This window comes from Thamnophis sirtalis, unplaced genomic scaffold, assembly GCF_051295495.1.
Source record: "Thamnophis sirtalis isolate CommonGarterSnake01/CBP01778 unplaced genomic scaffold, rThaSir2_p1.2 scaffold_2, whole genome shotgun sequence".
Lineage (NCBI taxonomy): Eukaryota > Metazoa > Chordata > Lepidosauria > Squamata > Natricidae > Thamnophis > Thamnophis sirtalis.
In genome coordinates, this window is record NW_028261382.1 from 6,410,477 (window position 1) to 6,430,499 (window position 20,023).

The 20,023-nt window shown below is 44.2% G+C and overlaps 1 protein-coding gene across 2 annotated transcripts in view; it reads left to right on the forward strand.

Moving 5' to 3' along the window:
• The window catches only part of RBPMS2 (RNA binding protein, mRNA processing factor 2), a 39,054-nt gene that overhangs the window by 9,073 nt on the left and 9,958 nt on the right, over positions 1-20,023 (forward strand). For both annotated transcript variants that reach the window (XR_015695419.1, XM_087704144.1), the window contains exons 2-6: positions 10,317-10,394; positions 12,143-12,181; positions 13,932-13,994; positions 17,063-17,213; positions 19,274-19,422. Coding sequence is in view for 1 of the 2 variants with exons in the window: in XM_087704144.1 (XP_087560270.1) it covers positions 10,317-10,394; positions 12,143-12,181; positions 13,932-13,994; positions 17,063-17,213; positions 19,274-19,422 (480 nt within the window). In the remaining variant the exon portion in view is untranslated. The remainder of the gene's footprint in view (positions 1-10,316; positions 10,395-12,142; positions 12,182-13,931; positions 13,995-17,062; positions 17,214-19,273; positions 19,423-20,023) is intronic.

The following is a 20,023-nucleotide window of genomic DNA, read 5'->3' on the forward strand; positions in this document are numbered from 1 at the left end:
CTTCCTGCCCTCTCTCCTTTTCCCTTCCATCTTCTTCTCCTCACCTCTATCTTCCTTCTCTCCTCTCCTTCCCTCCCTCCCTTCCTTCCTTCCTTCCTTCCTTCCTTCCTTCCTTCCTTCCTTCCTTCCTTCCTTCTATTGTTGTAGAATATTGTTGTCTCTTCCAGCTCTTGATTTTTATTTTCTTGGGGTGCATAAATTAAAGGGAGCTATATGCATATGTTATTCTCTAGCTTTTAATGTAAGCTTGCTTATATACTAAAGTTCATTGATAATATTCTTCCCCAAATTAGGTGGCTGCAAACTGCAAAGTTTGGGGTCCTTCTCTGTAGGGTTTAGCCTGGTGTCATGCTCTATAGGTGACAAAACAGCAATAAAAGTCACATTTGCTAGGTTGAGATATCCTTCTGAACAGAGGTGTAAGTTTAATCTGTGCTAAAAATGGCATCCGACAGTTGGAGTGGCAGCCAGATATCCCAAAGAACTGAGTACCGTACCTTGCCTAGCTGGAGCGTGATTTGGGGCGAAGGAAAAACAAGCAGATATTTAATCTTTGCTTTGGTTCCCTCTCGGCTGGTCTACTGAGGATGATGACCATGTATGGAGAAAGCAGCAGCTAAAACGGGCACCGTGCTCTCCCCACTGCCTCAATTGGCAAGCTGTCTGGTGCAATTCCAGCATTTCTGAAGTGGTCCTTTTAAGTTACTTGGTACATTAAGGGCATCCTGAGGACGGGTAGGCAGGGAACCTTCTGAATGCAGCTACTAGAAAGGAGGAGACGCCATTCTGCTCTTTGGCTCTTCTCTAACGGACTCCATTGTGTAATTAGCACCTTTACTGCTGTGATTGTCAACGTGGTGCCCATGAAGATCTGCGTCTCCCCCCAATACATCCTTTAGCGCTTGCAAATTTCCTAGCCTTACCTGACACCAAAAGAATCTCTAGCAAAGAAGACATTCAATAACAAATGTACTTAAATGATGATCCTGATGTAGAACAAGACTCTGTTAGTCACTGGCCATTTTTTAACGTATTCTTTCTAAGGACAAAGTTGCATGTAATCAGGATAGGAGGCCACACCTGAAATTGTGGAAAAGGAAGGTCGTATGTAGAATAAGGGACTTCTTACAGAGATACAGTAGCATACCAAAAGAGGAGATAAAGTGACACAATTGGACTGTGAAATAATGTGACCTTTTTTTTATCTCCGGTAAACTAATTTTTGAGAGTCAGTTTGCTGCAAGATTTAAAGGCAACAGATGAGAAATTGCAGACTGAGGGTTCTAGTCCCACCTTAGGCACAAAAACCAGCTGGGGGCAACTTGGACCACTTCCTTTCTCTACACTCTAGGAAGAAGATCAAACCACTTCCAAAAATATTGACCAGAAAATGGCAGAAACCTGTCCAGGCTGTTCCCAGGAGTCCACACTGACTTAAAAGGCACAAAAACACACAAAAGTCATTTTTTACAAAGAGGGTAATGTGACTTGTCAGCTTCCTGTGGCCCAATTTTTAGGAGTTAATTATTATTTTGCACAACCCAAAGAATATTGCACAGACATTTTACTCCTGTTTGTCTGAAATCACTCTAGGTTTCTCTGCATTAAAGCATGAAATACACATTATGTTGCAAGAACCAATCAGGATCGGTCCTTGGGACCAGAGGTTTAATCTTCCAAGCTTTCGGTCTCGTGCTGGAGCCCATCCTTAGGGAACTTCTCTCTAGAAGATTGTGTGTTGTTGTGTGTGTCGGACTCCAGCATAAGTCCGAAAGCTCAGAAGACAAAACCTCTGCTGACCGACCCAGATTGGATTCTAAGCATGAAACATTTTTGGGGGACGAAATTTAGACAAGCAATTGGGTGATGCAATTTGGCAACCCCTGTAAGGACCTGGGAAGTTGCTCTCCCCTTCAATGCAGGAATGAGATCTGAAGAGCTTATAGGCATTTAAGAACTGTGAGGGTCTCTCCTATATTGCATCATTCTTCTACAAGGTGCAGAAGAGAAGTAATAAAAAAAGGATTGTTTTCATATTTGGAGAGTGTGGTGGTGCAGTGGTTAGAGTGGAGTACTGCAGGCTACTTCTGCCGATCACCGGCTGCCAGCAGTTTGGCAGATCAAATCTCATCAGGATCAAGGTTGACTCAGTCTTCTGTCCTTCCGAGGTCAGTAAATTGAGGACCAAGATTGTTGGGGGCATTAGGCTCACTGTAAACTGCTTAGAGAGAGCTGTAAAACACTTTAAAGCAATATATGTCTGCTATTGATAGTGCCCTTCCTTCCTTCCTTCCTTCCTTCCTTCCTTCCTTCCTTCCTTCCTTCCTTCCTTCCTTCCGGTTAGAATGCAGTATTGCGGGCTAACTCTGCCCACAGTCCTTCCGAGGTCAGTAAAATGAGGACCAAGATTGTTGGGGGCAATAGGCTCACTGTAAACTGCTTAGAGAGAGCTGTAAAACACTTTAAAGCAATATATGTCTGCTATTGATAGTGCCCTTCCTTCCTTCCTTCCTTCCTTCCTTCCTTCCTTCCTTCCTTCCTTCCTTCCTTCCTTCCTTCCTTCCTTCCGGTTAGAATGCAGTATTGCGGGCTAACTCGGCCCACAGTCAGGAGTTCGAACCTCACCGGCTCAAGGTTGACTCAGCCTTCCATCCTTCCAAGGTTGGTAAAATGAGGACCCAGATTGTTGGGATGGTAGGCTGACTCTGTAACCCCTTCGAGAGGGCTGAAAAAGCACTGTGAAATGGTATATAAGTCTTAAGTGCTATTGCTATCATAAAGCCTCAACATTTCGAGGGAGGTCTTTAACAAAGTGATACCATAGTCAAAAGAGTGAATTCTTCCCAACTTTGGCTCACTTATTGCATATGTTCCATTGAAAGACTACAGAGTTAATGGAACAAGAAGCTTATTGGTGATCTGCTCTTAACAGCTAAGTCAATCACTACTCACCAGTGGGAAACATCTGGGTCATTTTTTTTTGCTTGAAAAATGATATGGCAAAATTTGTTTGCCCTGCTTGACAAGGTCTCTGATAAAATCCACATGCTTAAAAAAAAAAACAGTAGGAAACAGTTACACTAGTACTGGCAGGTTTCTATGAGTTTTATAGAGGAGCCGAGGTGGCGCAGTGGTTAGGGTGCAGTACTGCAGGCCACTTCAGCTGACTGTTATCTGCAGTTCAGCGGTTCTAATCTCACCGGCTCAAGGTTGACTCAGCCTTCCATCCTTCCGAGGTGGGTGAAATGAGGACCCAGACTGTGGGGGCGATATGCTGACTCTGTAAACTGCTTAGAGAGGGCTGAAAGCCCTATGAAGCGGTATATAAGTCTTAACTGCTATTGCTATTGCTATTATAAAGGACAACACGAATATATGCTTGGACATATGGGGATTTTCAACTGATACAGGGTTGTTTAACATAGCAGTGACTGAAATGTATTATCATATAAAGAAATAAGCAAAGAAAGTTGGTGTTAACCTGTAGCTCGTTCCATTTTGATTTTGGAGTATTTCAATAATGCTGCAGGTATGCTATATTAAGATCTCCTTTTAGTTGAACTCACAGCCTAGTTACCAGTTGTTTCAGAGGAAGGGGGCTACTTCAAGACAATTCCCTAATGTTGGGTGGGCTCCTGACATATCTTCTACTTGTCCAGGTTGAGCAGGTAGAAATTCTCAAGGATGAGAGATCCCTAAGACACCCAAAGCCGCATATGGCTGTAGGAGCAAGCCTGCCTCTTGAATTGTGCTCATAAATCTGGCATTAAGAGGGGCAAAGGGAAAGGTCCCCCTTGCACATATGTGCTAGTCATTCCTGACTCTAGGAGGGGGTGCTCATCTCTGTTTCAAAGCCGAAGAGCCAGCGCTGTGTGAAGACGTTCTCCGTGGTCATGTGGCCAGCATGACTTAGACCCCGAAGGCGCATGGAATGCTGTTACCTTCCCACCAAAGGTGGTTCCTATTTTTTTCCACTTGCATTTTTTACATACTTTCGAACTGCTAGGTTGGCAGAAGCTGGGACAAGTCACGGGAGCTCACTCCGTTACGCGGCGCTAGGGTTTCGAACCGCCGAACTGCCGACCTTTCTGATCGACAAGTTCAGCTTCTTGGCCACTGAGCTACTGCATTCCCCATTCAGGGGGGTAACATGGCCTTATTGTAATTGAGCACTTATCATAGATGCTGATATTTCCTTATTAAGCAGAAAGTTGCAGGTAGTCTTCAAGGAAAGCACCATATAGAACAAGTAGATGATTACGACCATCAAGTCAGTGTAAACTTTGCTTTATAGTTTATAATATGACCTGAATTCAGAGTTAATTTTCGAAATGCCTGAGGTATAAGGAGAAATAAGGAGGGATTTTCTGATAGTGAGAACAATCCACCAATGAAACAGAAGTTGCCTTCGGAAGTTGTGGAATCTTCATCACTGGAAGCTTTCAAGAAGAGACTGGGCTGCCATCTGTCAGAAACGGTGTAGGGTCCCCTGCTTGAGCAGGGGGTTGGACTAGATGACCTACAAGGTCCCTTCCAACTCTGTTAATCTATCTATCTATCTATCTATCTATCTATCTATCTATCTATCTATCTATCTATCTATCTATCTATCTATCTATCTATAATATGCTAAATGTTGATGTTAAAATTGTCCTGTTTCTTGTAGGAGAAGGAAGTTTTAGCAGGTTGAAAAATTTGAAGCCATTACTCTTGTCTTTAGCTATCATGCCTGTCAAGGATGGTGAGTGATGGTTCTACTCTCACAACTGCAATCCTTCCAGGCTTGGGGTTCTAAGATGGAAAATATACCCATTTTGTGAAAGGTTCTCAGCTCTGCTAGAGGTGTGGCTCTATTCACAATGGCTTTCTGAATGTTCCCAGTTCAACCTCTGTTGCTTTGCTGAAACGAGTATAATTTGTGCTTGGCTGCTCAGAAAGGTTGAGGTGTTGTAAGCCAGAAAGCAGAGCTTGCTTGTTTTCCCCACCCTGAAAATAGGAGAGGAAATAATCCAGCACAAAAGCACTGAATTGCATCAACCCTTATCAATATTATTAATAACTGTTATCAGTTATTGGGAATTTAAGAGCCACGGTGGCGCAGTGGTTAGAGGGAAGTACTGCAGGCTACTTCTGCTGGCTGCCTGCAATTTAGCAGTTCAGATCCCACCAGGCTCAAGGTTGAGTAAATGAGGTGGGTCAAATGAGGACCCAGATTGTTGGGGGCAAGAGGCTGACTCTGTAAACCGCTTAGAGAGGGGCTGCAAAGCACTGTAAAGTGGTATATAAGTCTTAAGCGCTTTTGCTATTGCTAACTGCTCAGTTTCGAGAGAAAGCAAGTCTCAGTATTGAAACCTACCAGGATAAACCCAACTTTCTTCTGGATTGAAATCTGCAAGAAACAGATCAGGATTCCTTAATTATAATTCAACTTGTTTGTTCAGGTTTAAGCGTCTCCCTTATCTCTGTTCTTCAACCTTCAGAGAAGACAGTTAGGGGTTCATCACATGTAATGCCTCTCATGTCATATTCGATGGGCTACATTGAAACCTTGTTTAGATAACACTAGAAAACCATGGCAAGCCTTTGGCTGCTTAAGAGAGTAACAGAGTTGGAAGGGACCTTGGAGGTCTTCTAGTCCAGCCCCTTGCTCGGGCAAGGATCCCTATACCATTTTAGACAAATGGTTGTCCAATCTCTTCTTTAAAACCTTCAGTGTTGGAGCACCCACAACCTCTGGGGAGGCAGTTCGCTCCACAGAACCTCAACCAGTTCTGAAACAAGATCTTTAGTATGTGAAATAGGTGCTTTATTATTCAGCTATGGCCCTTTTAAAACCGGTTCACACGCTTTTGGGAAAGACACAGCAGCCACCAACTCTCTGCTAAATGGCATAGAAACGGTTTAGCTTGTTAGCAGACAACTCTAATAGAATCAGAAAGTTGGGAAGCTTAAGTGTCTTCAGTGTGCAGGAAAACCAGTTAAATTATCTTCGGGAGTTGGCAGTCCAGCGCTTCCTAAAAGTTTAGAAGTTATCTAATCAACACATTCCGAATCTTTCAACCTTTCTCAAATTACAAGACAACTTATGTTGATTTCCCCCACCCCCCCAAATCCCCCAGCTTAGATGAACCCTCCGTAAAGATGGGGCTTCATTAAGCTGTCGGTCTCTAGGGAGAATTGTTTTAAAACATGGCGTTAAACAGCTAACCTCTTTTTTAAGGTCCCAAGTGTTTTCCTTCCCACAACTTTTGTTTTGCAAGCCCTGGGTATGTTTTGATACTGCGCAGGGCCTTATAAGTCTAGATATTTAAAGTTGACGGGTGCAGTTCAGCATTCCATCTGGCTCGCGTCAAGTGCCTCCAGCTGCATTGTGTCTCAAAGACATGAGACAAAGCTTGGGAGAACATCAACAGCAGGTTCTTATCTGCATCCAGAGCAGGCATTTTTCAGGAACACTCGTGTTCTACCCCAATCAAGGCCCAAAAGGAGGGCTAAATTTACTTCTTTCCCAGTTCTGAGGATGCCCTTGTTAAGCAGCTGCAAATCCTAAACTATCCGTAACTGAGACATCCCGTTGTGTGAATTGAGGCCAGGAGTAAACCGAGCAAGCCACGTTTTAGAGAACTGTGGCTTGTGTGTTAGGTGAATGCATAGTAATTGTAATTTGTAATTTTAATAGATTTGTATGCCGCCCAATCCCGGAGGACTCCGGGCGGCTTACATAAAAGCAATTTAAAAAAGATTTAAAAAGATTAAAACAGAGAACAGTACAACTTAAAAACAGAAAAACACAACATGCACTCAGTTATATCGGGGCTGTAGTTCAGTCAAGCTCAACAGCCCCAGGCCTGCCGGAACAGCCAGGTCTTAACGGACTTACAGAAGGCCAGGAGAGTGGGGAGGGTCCGGATCTCAGGGGGTAGATCGTTCCAAAGGACTGGGGCAGCAACAGAAAAGGCTCTCCCCCGAGGAGCCGCCAGACGGCATTGTGTGGCCGACGGTACCCGGAGAAGGCCCGCCCTGTGCGATCTTATTGGACGCTGGGAGGTATGTTGCAGGAGGCAGTCACGGAGATATCCAGGTCCTAAGCCATGTAGGGGTTTATAGGTGATAACCAGCACCTTGAAGCATGTCCGGAGACCGATGGGAAGCCAGTGCAGCTCACGGAGGATAGGTGTAACGCTCGCGTGGCTGCATTCTGGACCAGTTGTAGTCTCCAAACACTCTTCAGGGGCAGCCCCATGTAGAGCGCCATAGTCAAAATGGTCACCCTATGAAGAGCATGTCATTAGATGTTTCTTGCAATTTGTTTTTGCCCCCCCCCCTCCCGGCTCCAAATATTCTGCTTCAATCTTCTTCTTTCTTCTTATCCTGAAATAATCGCATTGGCTCTCCCATCCTCAAACCAAACTCCCTGTGTTTTAAAACTGAGACCTTTTTTTAAGGTCCACCTCCTTGCTTTCTTTTGTCCCTTCCATCTAATTTCCACTGGATTCTGGTCCGGTTCTGATCAATTATTATTTCCTCAACATCCGAATTTAATTCTGTTGTCATCCAGGCCATATCAATTCTAGACCGCGATTGGTGTCTACCCAAGAAGTATGTGTACTGATTCCTTCCCCTATTCCTTTCTCCCCAACTATCCTTAACACCCAACTCTTCTGCCATTTTGAAAAAGGTGGTAGGTAGTGCTCTTCTAGTCCCTTTCCTTGTTTTGACGCTTCTATAATCTAAATTCTTATCCACTATTGCATTTAAAAACCCCACAATGCAAATACTCTCACTTTCTATCTCCCTGATGATATTGCTTCAATGTTCTTTTGGAGTCCACATCTGTGTGTATGGGCTTACTTAGTCCAGAAAAAACGCTATCCCTAGACTGTAGCTGAATTGGCAAGTTGTTTGGAGGGTTAAAAGATGGTGACTCTTTTCTCAATGCAGCAAAAGCGATCAACTGATTGCATTCCTAGAAGCAAAGATTTCGTCAGATTGTCCAGCAGGCCAAGAGATTGTCATCTCCCCTGAGTAAAGCCATGTGAACAATGTGTGGTCCAAGTGTTGCTGTTTAGATTTCAAGGGCTGGGTAGAAACAAAGCTTGTCCTTAGCCCAACGCACAACAGGGGATGGCGTCAAAAACCTTGGCCTGTGAGAGAGAAGAGAGAATATTGCTATGAGGATTAGGCTCACGCTTGTCAGAAATTGCAGTTGGGCATCAAATAATGCTCCTAAAAACAGTCTTTTTTTAAAAAAATTGTGCAGCAGTTAAAAAGGATGATGCATGTAGAAGCATGGCCAGAACCTACACTGGTATTTGTGGAGTTACTAGATTCTCGGAAGCATTTCAAAAAGCGTCAGCATTTGCGAAACCTTGCATAAAATCTAAACAAGAAGTCTTCGCAATTTCCAAACAAGTTTGACGTATAATATAATCTTAATCAAGAAATAGATGCTGTGGTCTTCAACAAATGTTCTTCAACAAAGAATAACATTAGCAGTGTATGGGGTTTTTTTTTTAAAGGGCTCAGGTTTAATTTCAAGATAACTGTTGGTTGCGTTCAGCTGAAGGTAGGTGAGGAGAAGCAAAATAGCCGAGGTGGCCATTAGGAATATCTCTGGCTAAACATCCTTACTGTGAAGAATCTGATGAGAGGGCATTTCATCTGGAAAACGAGGTGTAGCAGCAAGAAATGTCCCTTTGTGCTGAATTGTTCATTCTTAAAACTGGAAATATGGGACCAGAACATCTCTTTTTACAGAAGCAAATGCAATGTCTAGATCAATGGTTCCAGTGGTGGGTTTCAAAAATTGTTCGAACCTACTCTGTGGGTGTGGCCTCCTTTGTGGGAGTGGCTTGCCACCCATGTGACCGGATATGAAGATGCCGACGACACTTGTCAGGACCACCTTAAATTACCTCATACACAGCACTGGCATGCATAAGAATATGGTGTAAACTTGTTTTTTAAAAGGCATCTTTGGTTTGCGTTAAAACAACTTCAACACACGCAATGTTCTGATTGCACCACAAACGCAGTAGTCATCCTTACCTTGCACAGAGGCACTGAGTTTTATAAATAGGAGCATGATAGTGTAGAATAATCATATCCAAGGACCAGTGGTGGGTTTCAAAAAAATTTGGAACCTCTTCTGTAGGTGTGGCCTGCTTTTGCGGGTCCACTGGTGGAACCTCTTCTAACCGGTTCGGTAGATTTGATGAACCGGTTCTACCGAATAGGTGTGAACTGGTAGGAACCCACCTCTGAATGGTTCCCAACCTTTTTTTTGGCCATGCCCCACCTAAACATCTTTAAAATCCTGATCCCCCCCCCCTGGTGACATATAATTCATACTTTAATCAAAAAGTGTACTCTACTCACTCACAGGAAGCCTAAAAAAGCCGTTAACTTGGTTTAAACAAGGTTCAAATTGCCCCCATTCGAAATCAACCCCCCCCCCCCCATGAGGCGTAGGCAACTCCTGGTCTAGATTCTGCAGCAAATGTTGAGTCTGTGCTATGTTTTCCAAGCTAAAATTTCAGAATCCCTCCATCCATAATTTGGTGTAAGACTGTCATGGTGTTTCTCAACCTTGGCAACTCGAAAATATATGGACCTCAACTCCCAGAATTCCCCAAGGAGTAACGAACGAGTCCCATCTACTTCTTGCAAACTTTACATTCCCAGTAGGCAAGGAGACCAAATTTCTCTGCCTCCGTTCAGTGGACTCCTTGATTCTGCAGATCCTTTTAAACACGGGAGGATGTTGGTTTTTAAAATCCCCCACTTGGGCACAGGAGAAAAACTTTTTGCCCAGATTGCAGTGGGATTCTTTCTGCAGGTGTGGTTTTTTTTTATTAAGAAGCTATCCACGTTGCAAGTAAGAAAAGCTTTTATTGGTACGGGTGGGAGACTTTAGACCTCTTAAAAGTTACCCGTGGGAGTTGGGAGATCATTTTTGGTTAGTGGGTGGTGGGTTGGTGGGCTCGGATGAAAATGGCCTCCTCAGCTTGCTCTTGTCTAGATGAAAATGAGTCATTTTGGTGCGTAATTTTTTTTTAAAGACATTGGTTACCTATCTAACATTGTGTAAGGTTGGCCCTGAGTCAGAGGGGATTCAATTTCATGTGACTCAGACGAGAACGTTCGTTTCCACGTGGATGGAGAATACCCTTCCCTGAATTCGTCCTCTTCCTGGGATTCATCACATCATGTGATCTCACACCTGAAGGACCTCAATCTCGTAAATCCCCTACGGTAACTATGAGGTCCAATTGTCTCGAACTGTGTTGAGATACGTGGTTTTCTGTCTCCCTTAGGTACGGACACTTTTCGTGAGTGGCCTTCCGGTGGACATCAAGCCCCGAGAACTCTACCTCCTTTTCCGACCATTTAAGGTGAGCAGGAAGGGTATAATGGGAAGAAGGAAGGGGAAGGAGAGGAGGAAGGAAGGAAGTAGAGAAGGGAGGGAGGGAGAAAAGAAAGGGAAAATAAGGTGGTGTTACAACAGGCGGAAAGGATGATAAATAAAGCAACCCAAACTGTATATTATAACCTATTAATTGGAATAACAAATGTATAAGAATGACAAATGTAAAGAAGAATAACGATTATGTGAATGCATACTAAAAATGGTATGTAAGAGAATAAAAAATAAAACAAATTTGATGGAAAAATGTGAGCAGGAACAAAGAAACGGATGCCTCTTGTTCAATGATAGAGCACCTTCTTCAACATACAGGAAGTCTGTGATTTAGGAATATAATCGAGCTCAAATTTACTGCTGCAAAGCAAGATAGTTGTTAAGTGAGGTTTGCCCCATTTTAGGACCTATTCTTGTCACCATTGTTAAGTGAACTACTGCAGTTGTTAAGTTAGTAACGTAGTCCTTAAGTGAATTTGGCTTCCCCATTGACTTTGCTTGTTGGAAGGCCACGAAAGGAGATCATCTAACCCCAAGACCCTGCGACGGTCATAACTATGAGTCGGTTGCCAACCATCTGAATTTTGGTCACTTGACCATGGGGATGCTTCAACAGTTGTGTGTAAAATAGTCCCGACTCATTTTTTTTCAATCCTGTTGTAGCTTCAGTCACAAAATATTCCTCGTTTGTCCAATCACACTTGGCCAATAAAGTAATCTATTCTAGTCTATTCTGTTTTCTATTCTATTCTATTCCATTCCTTATTCTATGTTATTTTTTATTCTATGCTTTATTCTATTTCTTATTCTATTCTTTATTCTATTTCTTATTCTATTCTTTATTCTATTTCTTATTCTATTCTTTATTCTATTCTATTCTTTATTCTATTCTATTCTTTATTCTATTCTATTCCTTATTCTATTCTATTCCTTATTCTATTCTGTTCTATTCTATTCTATTCTATTCCTTATTCTATTCTATTCCTTCTCTGTGGCTGCTCCGACCCTCTGGAACAAACTCCCCGTGGAGATTCGCACCCTCACCACCCTCCAGGCCTTCCGCATAGCCCTTAAAACCTGGCTGTTCCGACAGGCCTGGGGCTAAAGAATCGTTGCCCCTATCTCGAATGGTATGATTGTTGCGTTTTTAAAAAAAAATTACGTATTGTTTTTGTGTTGTTGTTAACTGTCTGTATCTCCCTTCCCTTGTTTGAGTTGTGAGCCGCCCTGAGTCCCTTCAGAGAAAAGGGCGGCATACAAATGAAATAAAACTCTAAACTCTAAACTCTAAACTCTATTCTATTCCTTGTTCTATTCTATTCCTTATTCTATTCTATTATTCTATTCCTTATTCTATTCTTTATTCTATTCCTTATTCTATTCTTTATTCTATTCTATTCCTTATTCTGTTCTATTCTATTCCTTATTCTATTCTATTCCTTATTCTATTCCTTATTCTATTTCTTATTCTATTTCTTATTCTATTCTTAATTCTATTCCTTATTCTATTCTTTATTCTATTCTATTCCTTATTCTATTTTATTCTATTCAAACTACTCAACATTTCTGCTACCGGTTCTCCAGAACCTGTCAGAACCGGTTGAATACCACCTCTGGTGCCTGGGGGAAATATGGTCAGAGTAGTAACTGCATCTTAGTTTAACTTTTGTTTTTCCTTTTCCCAGCAATGGATATTACAAATGTACTGTTTTCTTTCTCTAGGGTTATGAAGGATCACTGATCAAGCTAACATCCAAACAGGTAATGCCTCTCCTTAACCCCTATCCTGGCATCCACTCAGTGCAGCTTAAATCAAGGACCGGTTCACCTCCTAAGACCTAAGGGAAAGGGACCTTGCAGGAGGATAGCTGATGCTTCAATTAAGCAACCTGTCCAAATGCCTTGGGAACCTCCAGGTGTGAAGACTTCAACTCCCAGAATTCTCATCAATGGTTCTGCTGGCTGTGGAATTTGGGGAGTTGAAGTCTCCACTTCTGGAGACTGCTGAGTTTGGGAAACAGGGTCCTAGAACATCCCCTCGGCAGTGAGAGATCCAGCTGTGTTTGGGTCCTAGAAGAAACGTTCTACTTGCTAGCAAAGTAGCCCATCTTACCTGGGCTTCTGTTTTGGCATGCGGTCTGGTGAAGGTTACTTTGTGTTGTTCTAGAACAGGCCTGGCCAACAGTGGCTAGAGTGCAGTCTTGCAGGCTAACTCTGCCCATTGCCAGGAGTTCGATCCTCACCAGTTCAGGGTTGACTCAGCCTTCCATCCTTCTGAGGTTGGTAAAATGAGGATCCAGATTGTTGGGAGCAATAGGCTGACCCTGGAAACCATAGAGAAGGCTGTAAAACACTATAGAGTGGTATATAAGTCTAAGTGCTATTGCTATTAGTGCTGCCCAGATGTATAGTTGCATTTCAGTAATGCTCCTCCTCCTCCTCCTCCTCCTCCTCCTCCTCCTCCTCCATACCTCTACTTCTTCCTCTCCTTCCTCTTCCTCCATTCCTCCTCCTCTTCTTCCTCCATACCTCTACTTCTTCCTCTCCTTCCCCCTCCTCTATTCTTCCTCCTCCATACTTCTACTTCTTCCTCTACTACTACTTCTTCCTCTTCTATTCCTCCGCCTCCTCCATATCTCTACTTCTTCCCCCCTCCTCCTCCTCCATACCTCTACTACTTCCTCTCCTCCTCCTCCTCCTTCTTCTTCTTTTCTTCTTCTTCTTCTTCTTCCTCCTCCTCCTCCTCCTCCATACCTCTACTTCTTCCTCTATTTCTTCTTCTTCCTCTCCTTCCTTCCTTCCTTGCTCCTCCTTCATACCTCTACTTCTTCCTCTATTTCTTCTTCTTCCTTCCTTCCTCCTTCTCCTCCTCCCCCTCCATACCTCTACTTCTTCCTCTATTTCTTCTCCTTCCTTCCTTCTTTCCTACCTTCCTTCCTTCCTTCCTACCTTCCTTCCTACCTTCCTCCCTCCTCCTCCTCCATACCTCTACTTCTTCCTCTATTTCTTCTTCTTCCTCTCCTTCCTTCCTTCCTTCCTTCCTTCCTTCCTTCCTCCTCCTCCTCTTCCATACCTCTACTTCTTCCTCTATTTCTTCTTCCTTCCTTCCTCCCTTCCTTCCTCCCTCCCTCCCTCCCTTCCTTCCTTCCTTCCTTCCTCCCTCCTCCTCCTCCTCCTGAGGAAGGCCACCTATACAAATGAGGCTGCCACAGCTTAAAGGTCTGTTTCTCCTGCCTGGAGAGAGATAACAATGCACGGGGTGGTTGCTGTAAGAAACAGCACTTGGCTGAAAGGGAAACAAGGTGGAAATGGGCAATTGTCTCTGGGGCTCCAGAGCTTTTGGGGGGCTGCTTGCTTGATGGCTTCTCCACAGGTGAGTGAAGTCCCTGCAGACAGAGCTACTCTTGGTGGGCTTCCTAGGAGACCTTCCTTCACGACCCTTTGAGTTCTGTTTTTGCAATCTGGTCAGGATTATGTACATGCATGTAGCTCAAAGTATTTGTCTTTCCAGCCAGTAGGCTTTGTTACCTTCGACAGCCGCTCTGGTGCAGAAGCTGCAAAGAATGCTTTGAATGTGAGTATTAACACTCTTGTGGCATCGGTTCTCACTAAACTTCAGAGCTTTATTTATTTATTTATAAAATTTGTATGCCGCCCAATCCCGAAGGACTCCAAGCGGCTTACAAAAAAGAGAGAGAAAAAAGACATGTAACGAACACATAACGGGGGGAAAAAACAGTTTAAAACAGCAACACCCTCATACATTCATTCTAATCGGGGCTGGACCTCAACAGTGAGGTCAACAGCCCCAGGACTGCCGGAACAGCCAGGTTTTTACAGCTTTCCTGAAGGCCATGAGAGTGGGTATGGTCCGGATCTCTGGGGGTAGCTGATTCCAAAGAGTCAGAGCAGCCACAGAGAAGGCTCTCCTCCGGGGAGCCGCCAGCCGACACTGTCTGGCTGACGGCATCTGAAGGAGGCCCAATCTGTGGGATCTTACTGGCCGCTGGGAGGTATGTGGCAGTAGGCGGTCTCGAAGGTACACTGGCCCTAAGCCATGTAGGGCTTTAAAGGTAATTACCAACACCTTGAATTGCGTCCTGAGACCAATTGGTAGCCAGTGCAGCTCGCGGAGGACAGGTGTAACGTGGGTGTACCTCGGTGCACCCAATATCGCTCGCGCGGCCGCATTCTGGACTAACTGCAGTCTCCGAACGCTTTTCAAGGGTAGCCCCATGTAGAGCGTGTTGCAATAATCCAGCCTTGAGGTGACAAGGGCGTGAGTGACCATTTGAAGCGCCTCCCAATCCAAATAGGGCCGCAATTGGTGCACCAGACGAACCTGGGCAAAGGCCCCCCTGGTCTCAGCCGACAGATGATGTTCCAGTTTCAGCTGCGAATTCAGCTTTGTTAATTGCTTGGCCCCCAGTTCAACACAGAGGGCAAATTCTGCTCATATCTTGGTTACCCTGACTGATAAGAAGATTCCTCTTTCCTGCTACTTAATGGATTCATGTCATAAACACAAGACAATAGAACTGATAAAGACTAGCCACACGCATTGACCACCAGTGTCAGATAGGAGTAAATGGGAAGTGAGTACTACTTAGTATGGGACTTACAATATAATTGGCTAGAGGAAAGAGGGGAAAAAAACAGGATAGTAACAAAGAAGAAGAAGAAAGATCAAGAAACTAAAAAACAAATAGAAAACCGCAGAATCAATAAGGGGGGGAAATACAAGATAGATTGTAGATGAAATAAGAAATATGAGAGGTTCAAATGTACAGGGCGGGGCATAACCTTTTCCTAGGGGGTCACAGCAACACTTGTAATAACAACACAAATAATTCATACACCATTCGAAAGCCCATCAAAAACTGAGTTTATGGACACGATTTAATAGTCAGTATGACCACCATTAGCCCTTCGAACAGCATTCAAACGAGGTGGATAAGAACACAACAAATCTTCAAACAGTTCCGTTTGATTTTCCAGATTTTTCAACACAGTTTCCAAATTCATTCTCAAAGTTTCAACCGAAACAAATTTAACATTTAATAGCTCATTCAATTCAGTTTTTTATGGGCTTTAAAATGAGGTATCGCGGAAGTTGTAAACTGCTGTCGATCTTGCTGTGACCCCCTAGGAAAAGGTTATGCCCCACCCTGAAAATCGAACGGAACTGTTTGAAGATTTGTTGTGTTCTTATCCACCTCGTTTGAATGCTGTTCGAAGGGCTAATGGTGGTCATACTGACTATTAAATCGTGTCAATAAACTCAGTTTTTGATGGGCTTTCGAATGGTGTATGAATTATTTGTGTTGTTATTACAAGTGTTGCTGTGACCCCCTAGGAAAAGGTTATGCCCCGCCCTGTATATAGTATGTACGAAATAAGATGTATAAAATATGTATGTAGATATGGATATAGTCATATAAGATATATATGTGTTGATAAAGGAAACATGATATATAAAAGATATAAAATGTGCTGCAAAGACGATATGATTGTATAAATAAAATAAAAAACTTAATTTTAAAAAAAAGAGTAAATGGGAAGATTATATACTAAATATTTTCATTTACTCCTAAACTGAAAAGATGGAAAAGCAGCGTTCTAAAGCTTTCAGCCTGGCAGACTTCAAATCCCAGAATTCAAAGCTGGCTGGGGAATTCTGGGAGTTGAAGTCCGCCAGGCTTAAAGTTGCCAAAGTTGGAGACCCCTGTCCTAAATGATTTCAAGAAATCGGCATCGGTTACAGAAGGATTTCTCATCCTTGGTGTCAATTTTAATTGGGTTTGGGATATCCTGTTTAATTTCTTCTTAACTTTTGTATTATATGTTTCTTTTAATGTTGTACGCCGCCCTGAGTCCTTGGGAGAAGGGCGGCATATAAATCGAATAAACCTAAACCTAAGATCTATGGACCAGCTCCCGTAATTCTCTTAACACAGCCCTGTCATGCCATGCTCCAGGCTGCTGAAATCAACGCATCTTAAAGCCAACCAAGGTTGAGAAACCCAGGAAAATTAAGAGTAGCTTAAGATAAGAAGGGATTCCTTGCAGCAGTGATAATAAATAATCCCGGAGATTGTATATCCAGTCAACGTGAATATTATTAATTAAACAGATGATACAAGGGGAGGGGGGTGTAATGAGACGGGTGGCAGACAAATTTAATAAATAATCAATGCATCTTAATTGCGCTTTACCTGGAAGGCAAGGTTGCTTCTCCATAAGCATATTTATATCCCTAAATTGAAATTGGCAGACAATGTGGAAGGTGGAGGGTTAGCCCACCATATAATTTAAATATTTTAACCACAGCAGGCACATTCAAGTGATGTCCCTGAGTGGTTGGGTCTGGATTTGTGCTTTTTTTTGTGTGTGTGTGTGTAGAGAATAGGTGTATGTACACACACATGTGTACACACACACACACTTTTTAAGAGTTATATTAGGTGGAATTTGTTTCGAGGAAATATAACTTTAGCTTAGATCAAGTTTGGGTCTTCAATAAGTAGGGTATATGGTGCACATTTAGATGCGTCCTGATCTTCAGCCAATCAGTTTTCTGGATGAGCAAATGCTGTTTCTTCCTACTCTCGTAACCCTTCCCCTTCTCTCCTTTCCCTGCAGGGGATCCGCTTCGACCCAGAGAACCCCCAGACGCTGCGATTAGAGTTTGCCAAGGCCAACACCAAGATGGCAAAGAGCAAGCTAATGGCCACACCAAACCCCACCAACCTCCACCCTGCCCTCGGCGCACATTTCATTGCACGAGATCCTTGTGAGGAGCAAAGGGGGGAGAGAGTCAATAAGCAAGAAGGGGGGAGACGTTGGGGTTGGGGGGGGGTCTCTGGGAAGGCATGTGAAGGTGTCCGCGAGCACATTCCTAGTGTGTCTCCCACAATGGAGAGTCTCAAGTCATCCAGTTCATGGTTGTCCCCAAAGAGCCGAGGTGGCGCAGTGGTTAGGGTGCAGTACTGCAGGCCACTTCAGCTGACTGTTATCTGCAGTTCAGCGGTTCTAATCTCACCGGCTCAAGGTTGACTCAGCCTTCCATCCTTCCGAGGTGGGTGAAATGAGGACCCAGACTGTGGGGGTGATATGCTGACTCTGTAAACTGCTTAGAGAGGGCTAAAAGCCCTATGAAGCGGTAAATAAGTCTAACTGCTATTGCTATTGCTAGATGCTTTTTCAAAAGGCAACTAGAGTTTCTTGGGGTTTCACACACACACACCCGCTTTGAAAATATTTCGCTTCTCCTCCAAGAAGCTTCTACATTTCTGACTGCATTCTGACCATTCAGTAAGAACTGGAGAAGCTTCTCGGATGAGAAACGAAATGTTTGCAAGGGAAAAAAAAACCCCAAGGAAGTCCAGTGGCCTTTTAAAAAGCACCTTTGGATCCCTCTGTGATGTTTTTGCATTATTATTATTTTTTTGATGCATGAGACACTCCTAAATTAGAGTTTCTGTAGTTGGTGCAAGTGGGAGGAATCTAAAGTCCTTGGGTGGCGCGCATTCTCCCCTATCCCAGAGGTCGGCAACCACATGTGGCTCTTTCATCCCACTGCTGTGGCTCCCTGTTGCCGGTTGGTGCCACAATTTTGAGAGGTGCTTCCAGTTACGGGGGGAAGACAGCACGGTGCGCTAGGAGGAGACTCTATGGTAAGGGGTGGGTTTTCCAGTTGGCTCTGCGATTGACAGGGCTTTCAGTTAGGACAGGTAGAGGAAAAAGCATGCTGCACTAGGAGGAGGCTCTATGGTGGGGGAATCGGAATTCCGGTTGGCAGAGGAAAAAAGATGCCACTCTAGGAGGAGACTCTATGGTGGTGGGGGGGGGAACCAGACTTCCGGTTGGCAGAGGAAAAAAGATGCCATGCTAGGAGGAGGCTCTATGGTGTTGGGGGAACCAGACTTCCGGTTGGCAGAGGAAAAAAGACGCCATGCTAGGAGAAAACTCTATGGTGGGGGGACTGGAGTTCTGGTCAGCTCCAGAAATGAATGGGGAGGCTTCCGGTTTGGACCTTTGGGGCTCTTTTGAGTGCTTAAGGATGCCGACCTCTTTCCTATCCCTAGGATGTGGTTACGGGTTATTCTCCAATCCTTTGTATGTGGCTACTGGGCTACTAGAGTTTTCCTAGAACACAATTGCTGGAAATCAGTGACCGAGTAGTGTTAATTCAAGCACAAATTAAGCCCTGGAAACCTGACCCTTGGTCTATCCTCACGCTGTTCAGGAGGACAACCCCTTAAAGAAACATTAAGAGTGGCCTCCAGACAACAAAGAAATGGGCTGTTTCCTGATATTGTGAGATCTCAAAAGTCTACATTGGGGGAGGTTTATGAACAGGTTAGGATAGCTCTTAGGTGAGCCCCTCCCCGAACAGCATCTTCTTGACCTGGGCTAGTCTTACAGGGTGGTGCTGAGCAGAACGTGGCGGGGAGACCCTTCCTGCAGAATTGGGGGTGAGGACGTTTGTGTCCGGGATGGACCTTTCGAAGAGGTTTGCGTGAATCGCTTGACCTTTCGTTTCTTCCCCACCCAAGCACAGACCATATGTAGCACTCCACCGCATTTCCAGATGTCGCCATATGCAGACGTTCTGCCCATTAGAAAAGAGTTAATGCTTTTGGGTTCACCATCCGTCTCGTGACATCACAAGCTAAACTCTTCCTGTAGCTCTCCAAAGACCCAGGTGGCCTGTCCAAAAAACGGGGCTCAAAAACTTTCTCGCCCAAGTATTCAGGTTGTCTTTCCTGTGTGCCGTAAGATACTCCATGCCTTCCTTCTTCCCGATGGGCGAATTTTGTTGACCTGCTGCTGCTCCTTCTCCTCTTCTAGATGATCTGACTGGAGCTGCCCTGATTCCGGCATCTCCAGAGGCATGGGCTCCCTACCCCCTGTACACCACGGAGCTTACCCCTGCCATCCCACATGCAGCTTTCACCTATCCAGCTGCTGCAGCTGCTGCCGCTGCTCTTCACGCTCAGGTGAGTTCACAATGGAACGTTGTTGTTGTTTCCCCCCCCCCCTTTGGGTGTGACGCCCCCTCTTGCAAGGGACAACAGAACATCTCTGCTTCAAAACATTTATTTCGTGCTGAGGGTTCTTCCCAGGACGGAGAACTTCAGCGAGTGGGTGGAGAGTTGATGTCCCGAGAGATTTTTCCCCTCTTAACCAAAATAGCCAGCATCCTCAGGGAGAAAGCTTCTATCCTCCCCAAATCTGCCTTAAATTTAGAGAAAAACAGTGGGCTGCCATTCCCTTCTACTTCTCAAGCAGGTTTGTTAGAGGAAATAAATTAAGCAGACCTCCAAAGGCAGGAATGTCCAACCTTGGCAACTTTTAAGACTTGCGGACTTCAACTCCCAGAATTCACCAGCCAGCTGTGCTAACCTGGCTAGGGAATTCTGGGAGTCGAAGTCCCAATAGGTTTTACAAAGTTACCGAGGTTGGACATCCCTGCTCCAAGGGATCCAAGCACTCAAAGAACACTAGCTCAAAAATGAACTGCGCTATTCCAGCAAGCACTTGGAGGACTTGGGTCAACCGCTCGAGAAACAAAAGAGAACTTCTTTCCAACTTCTCAGA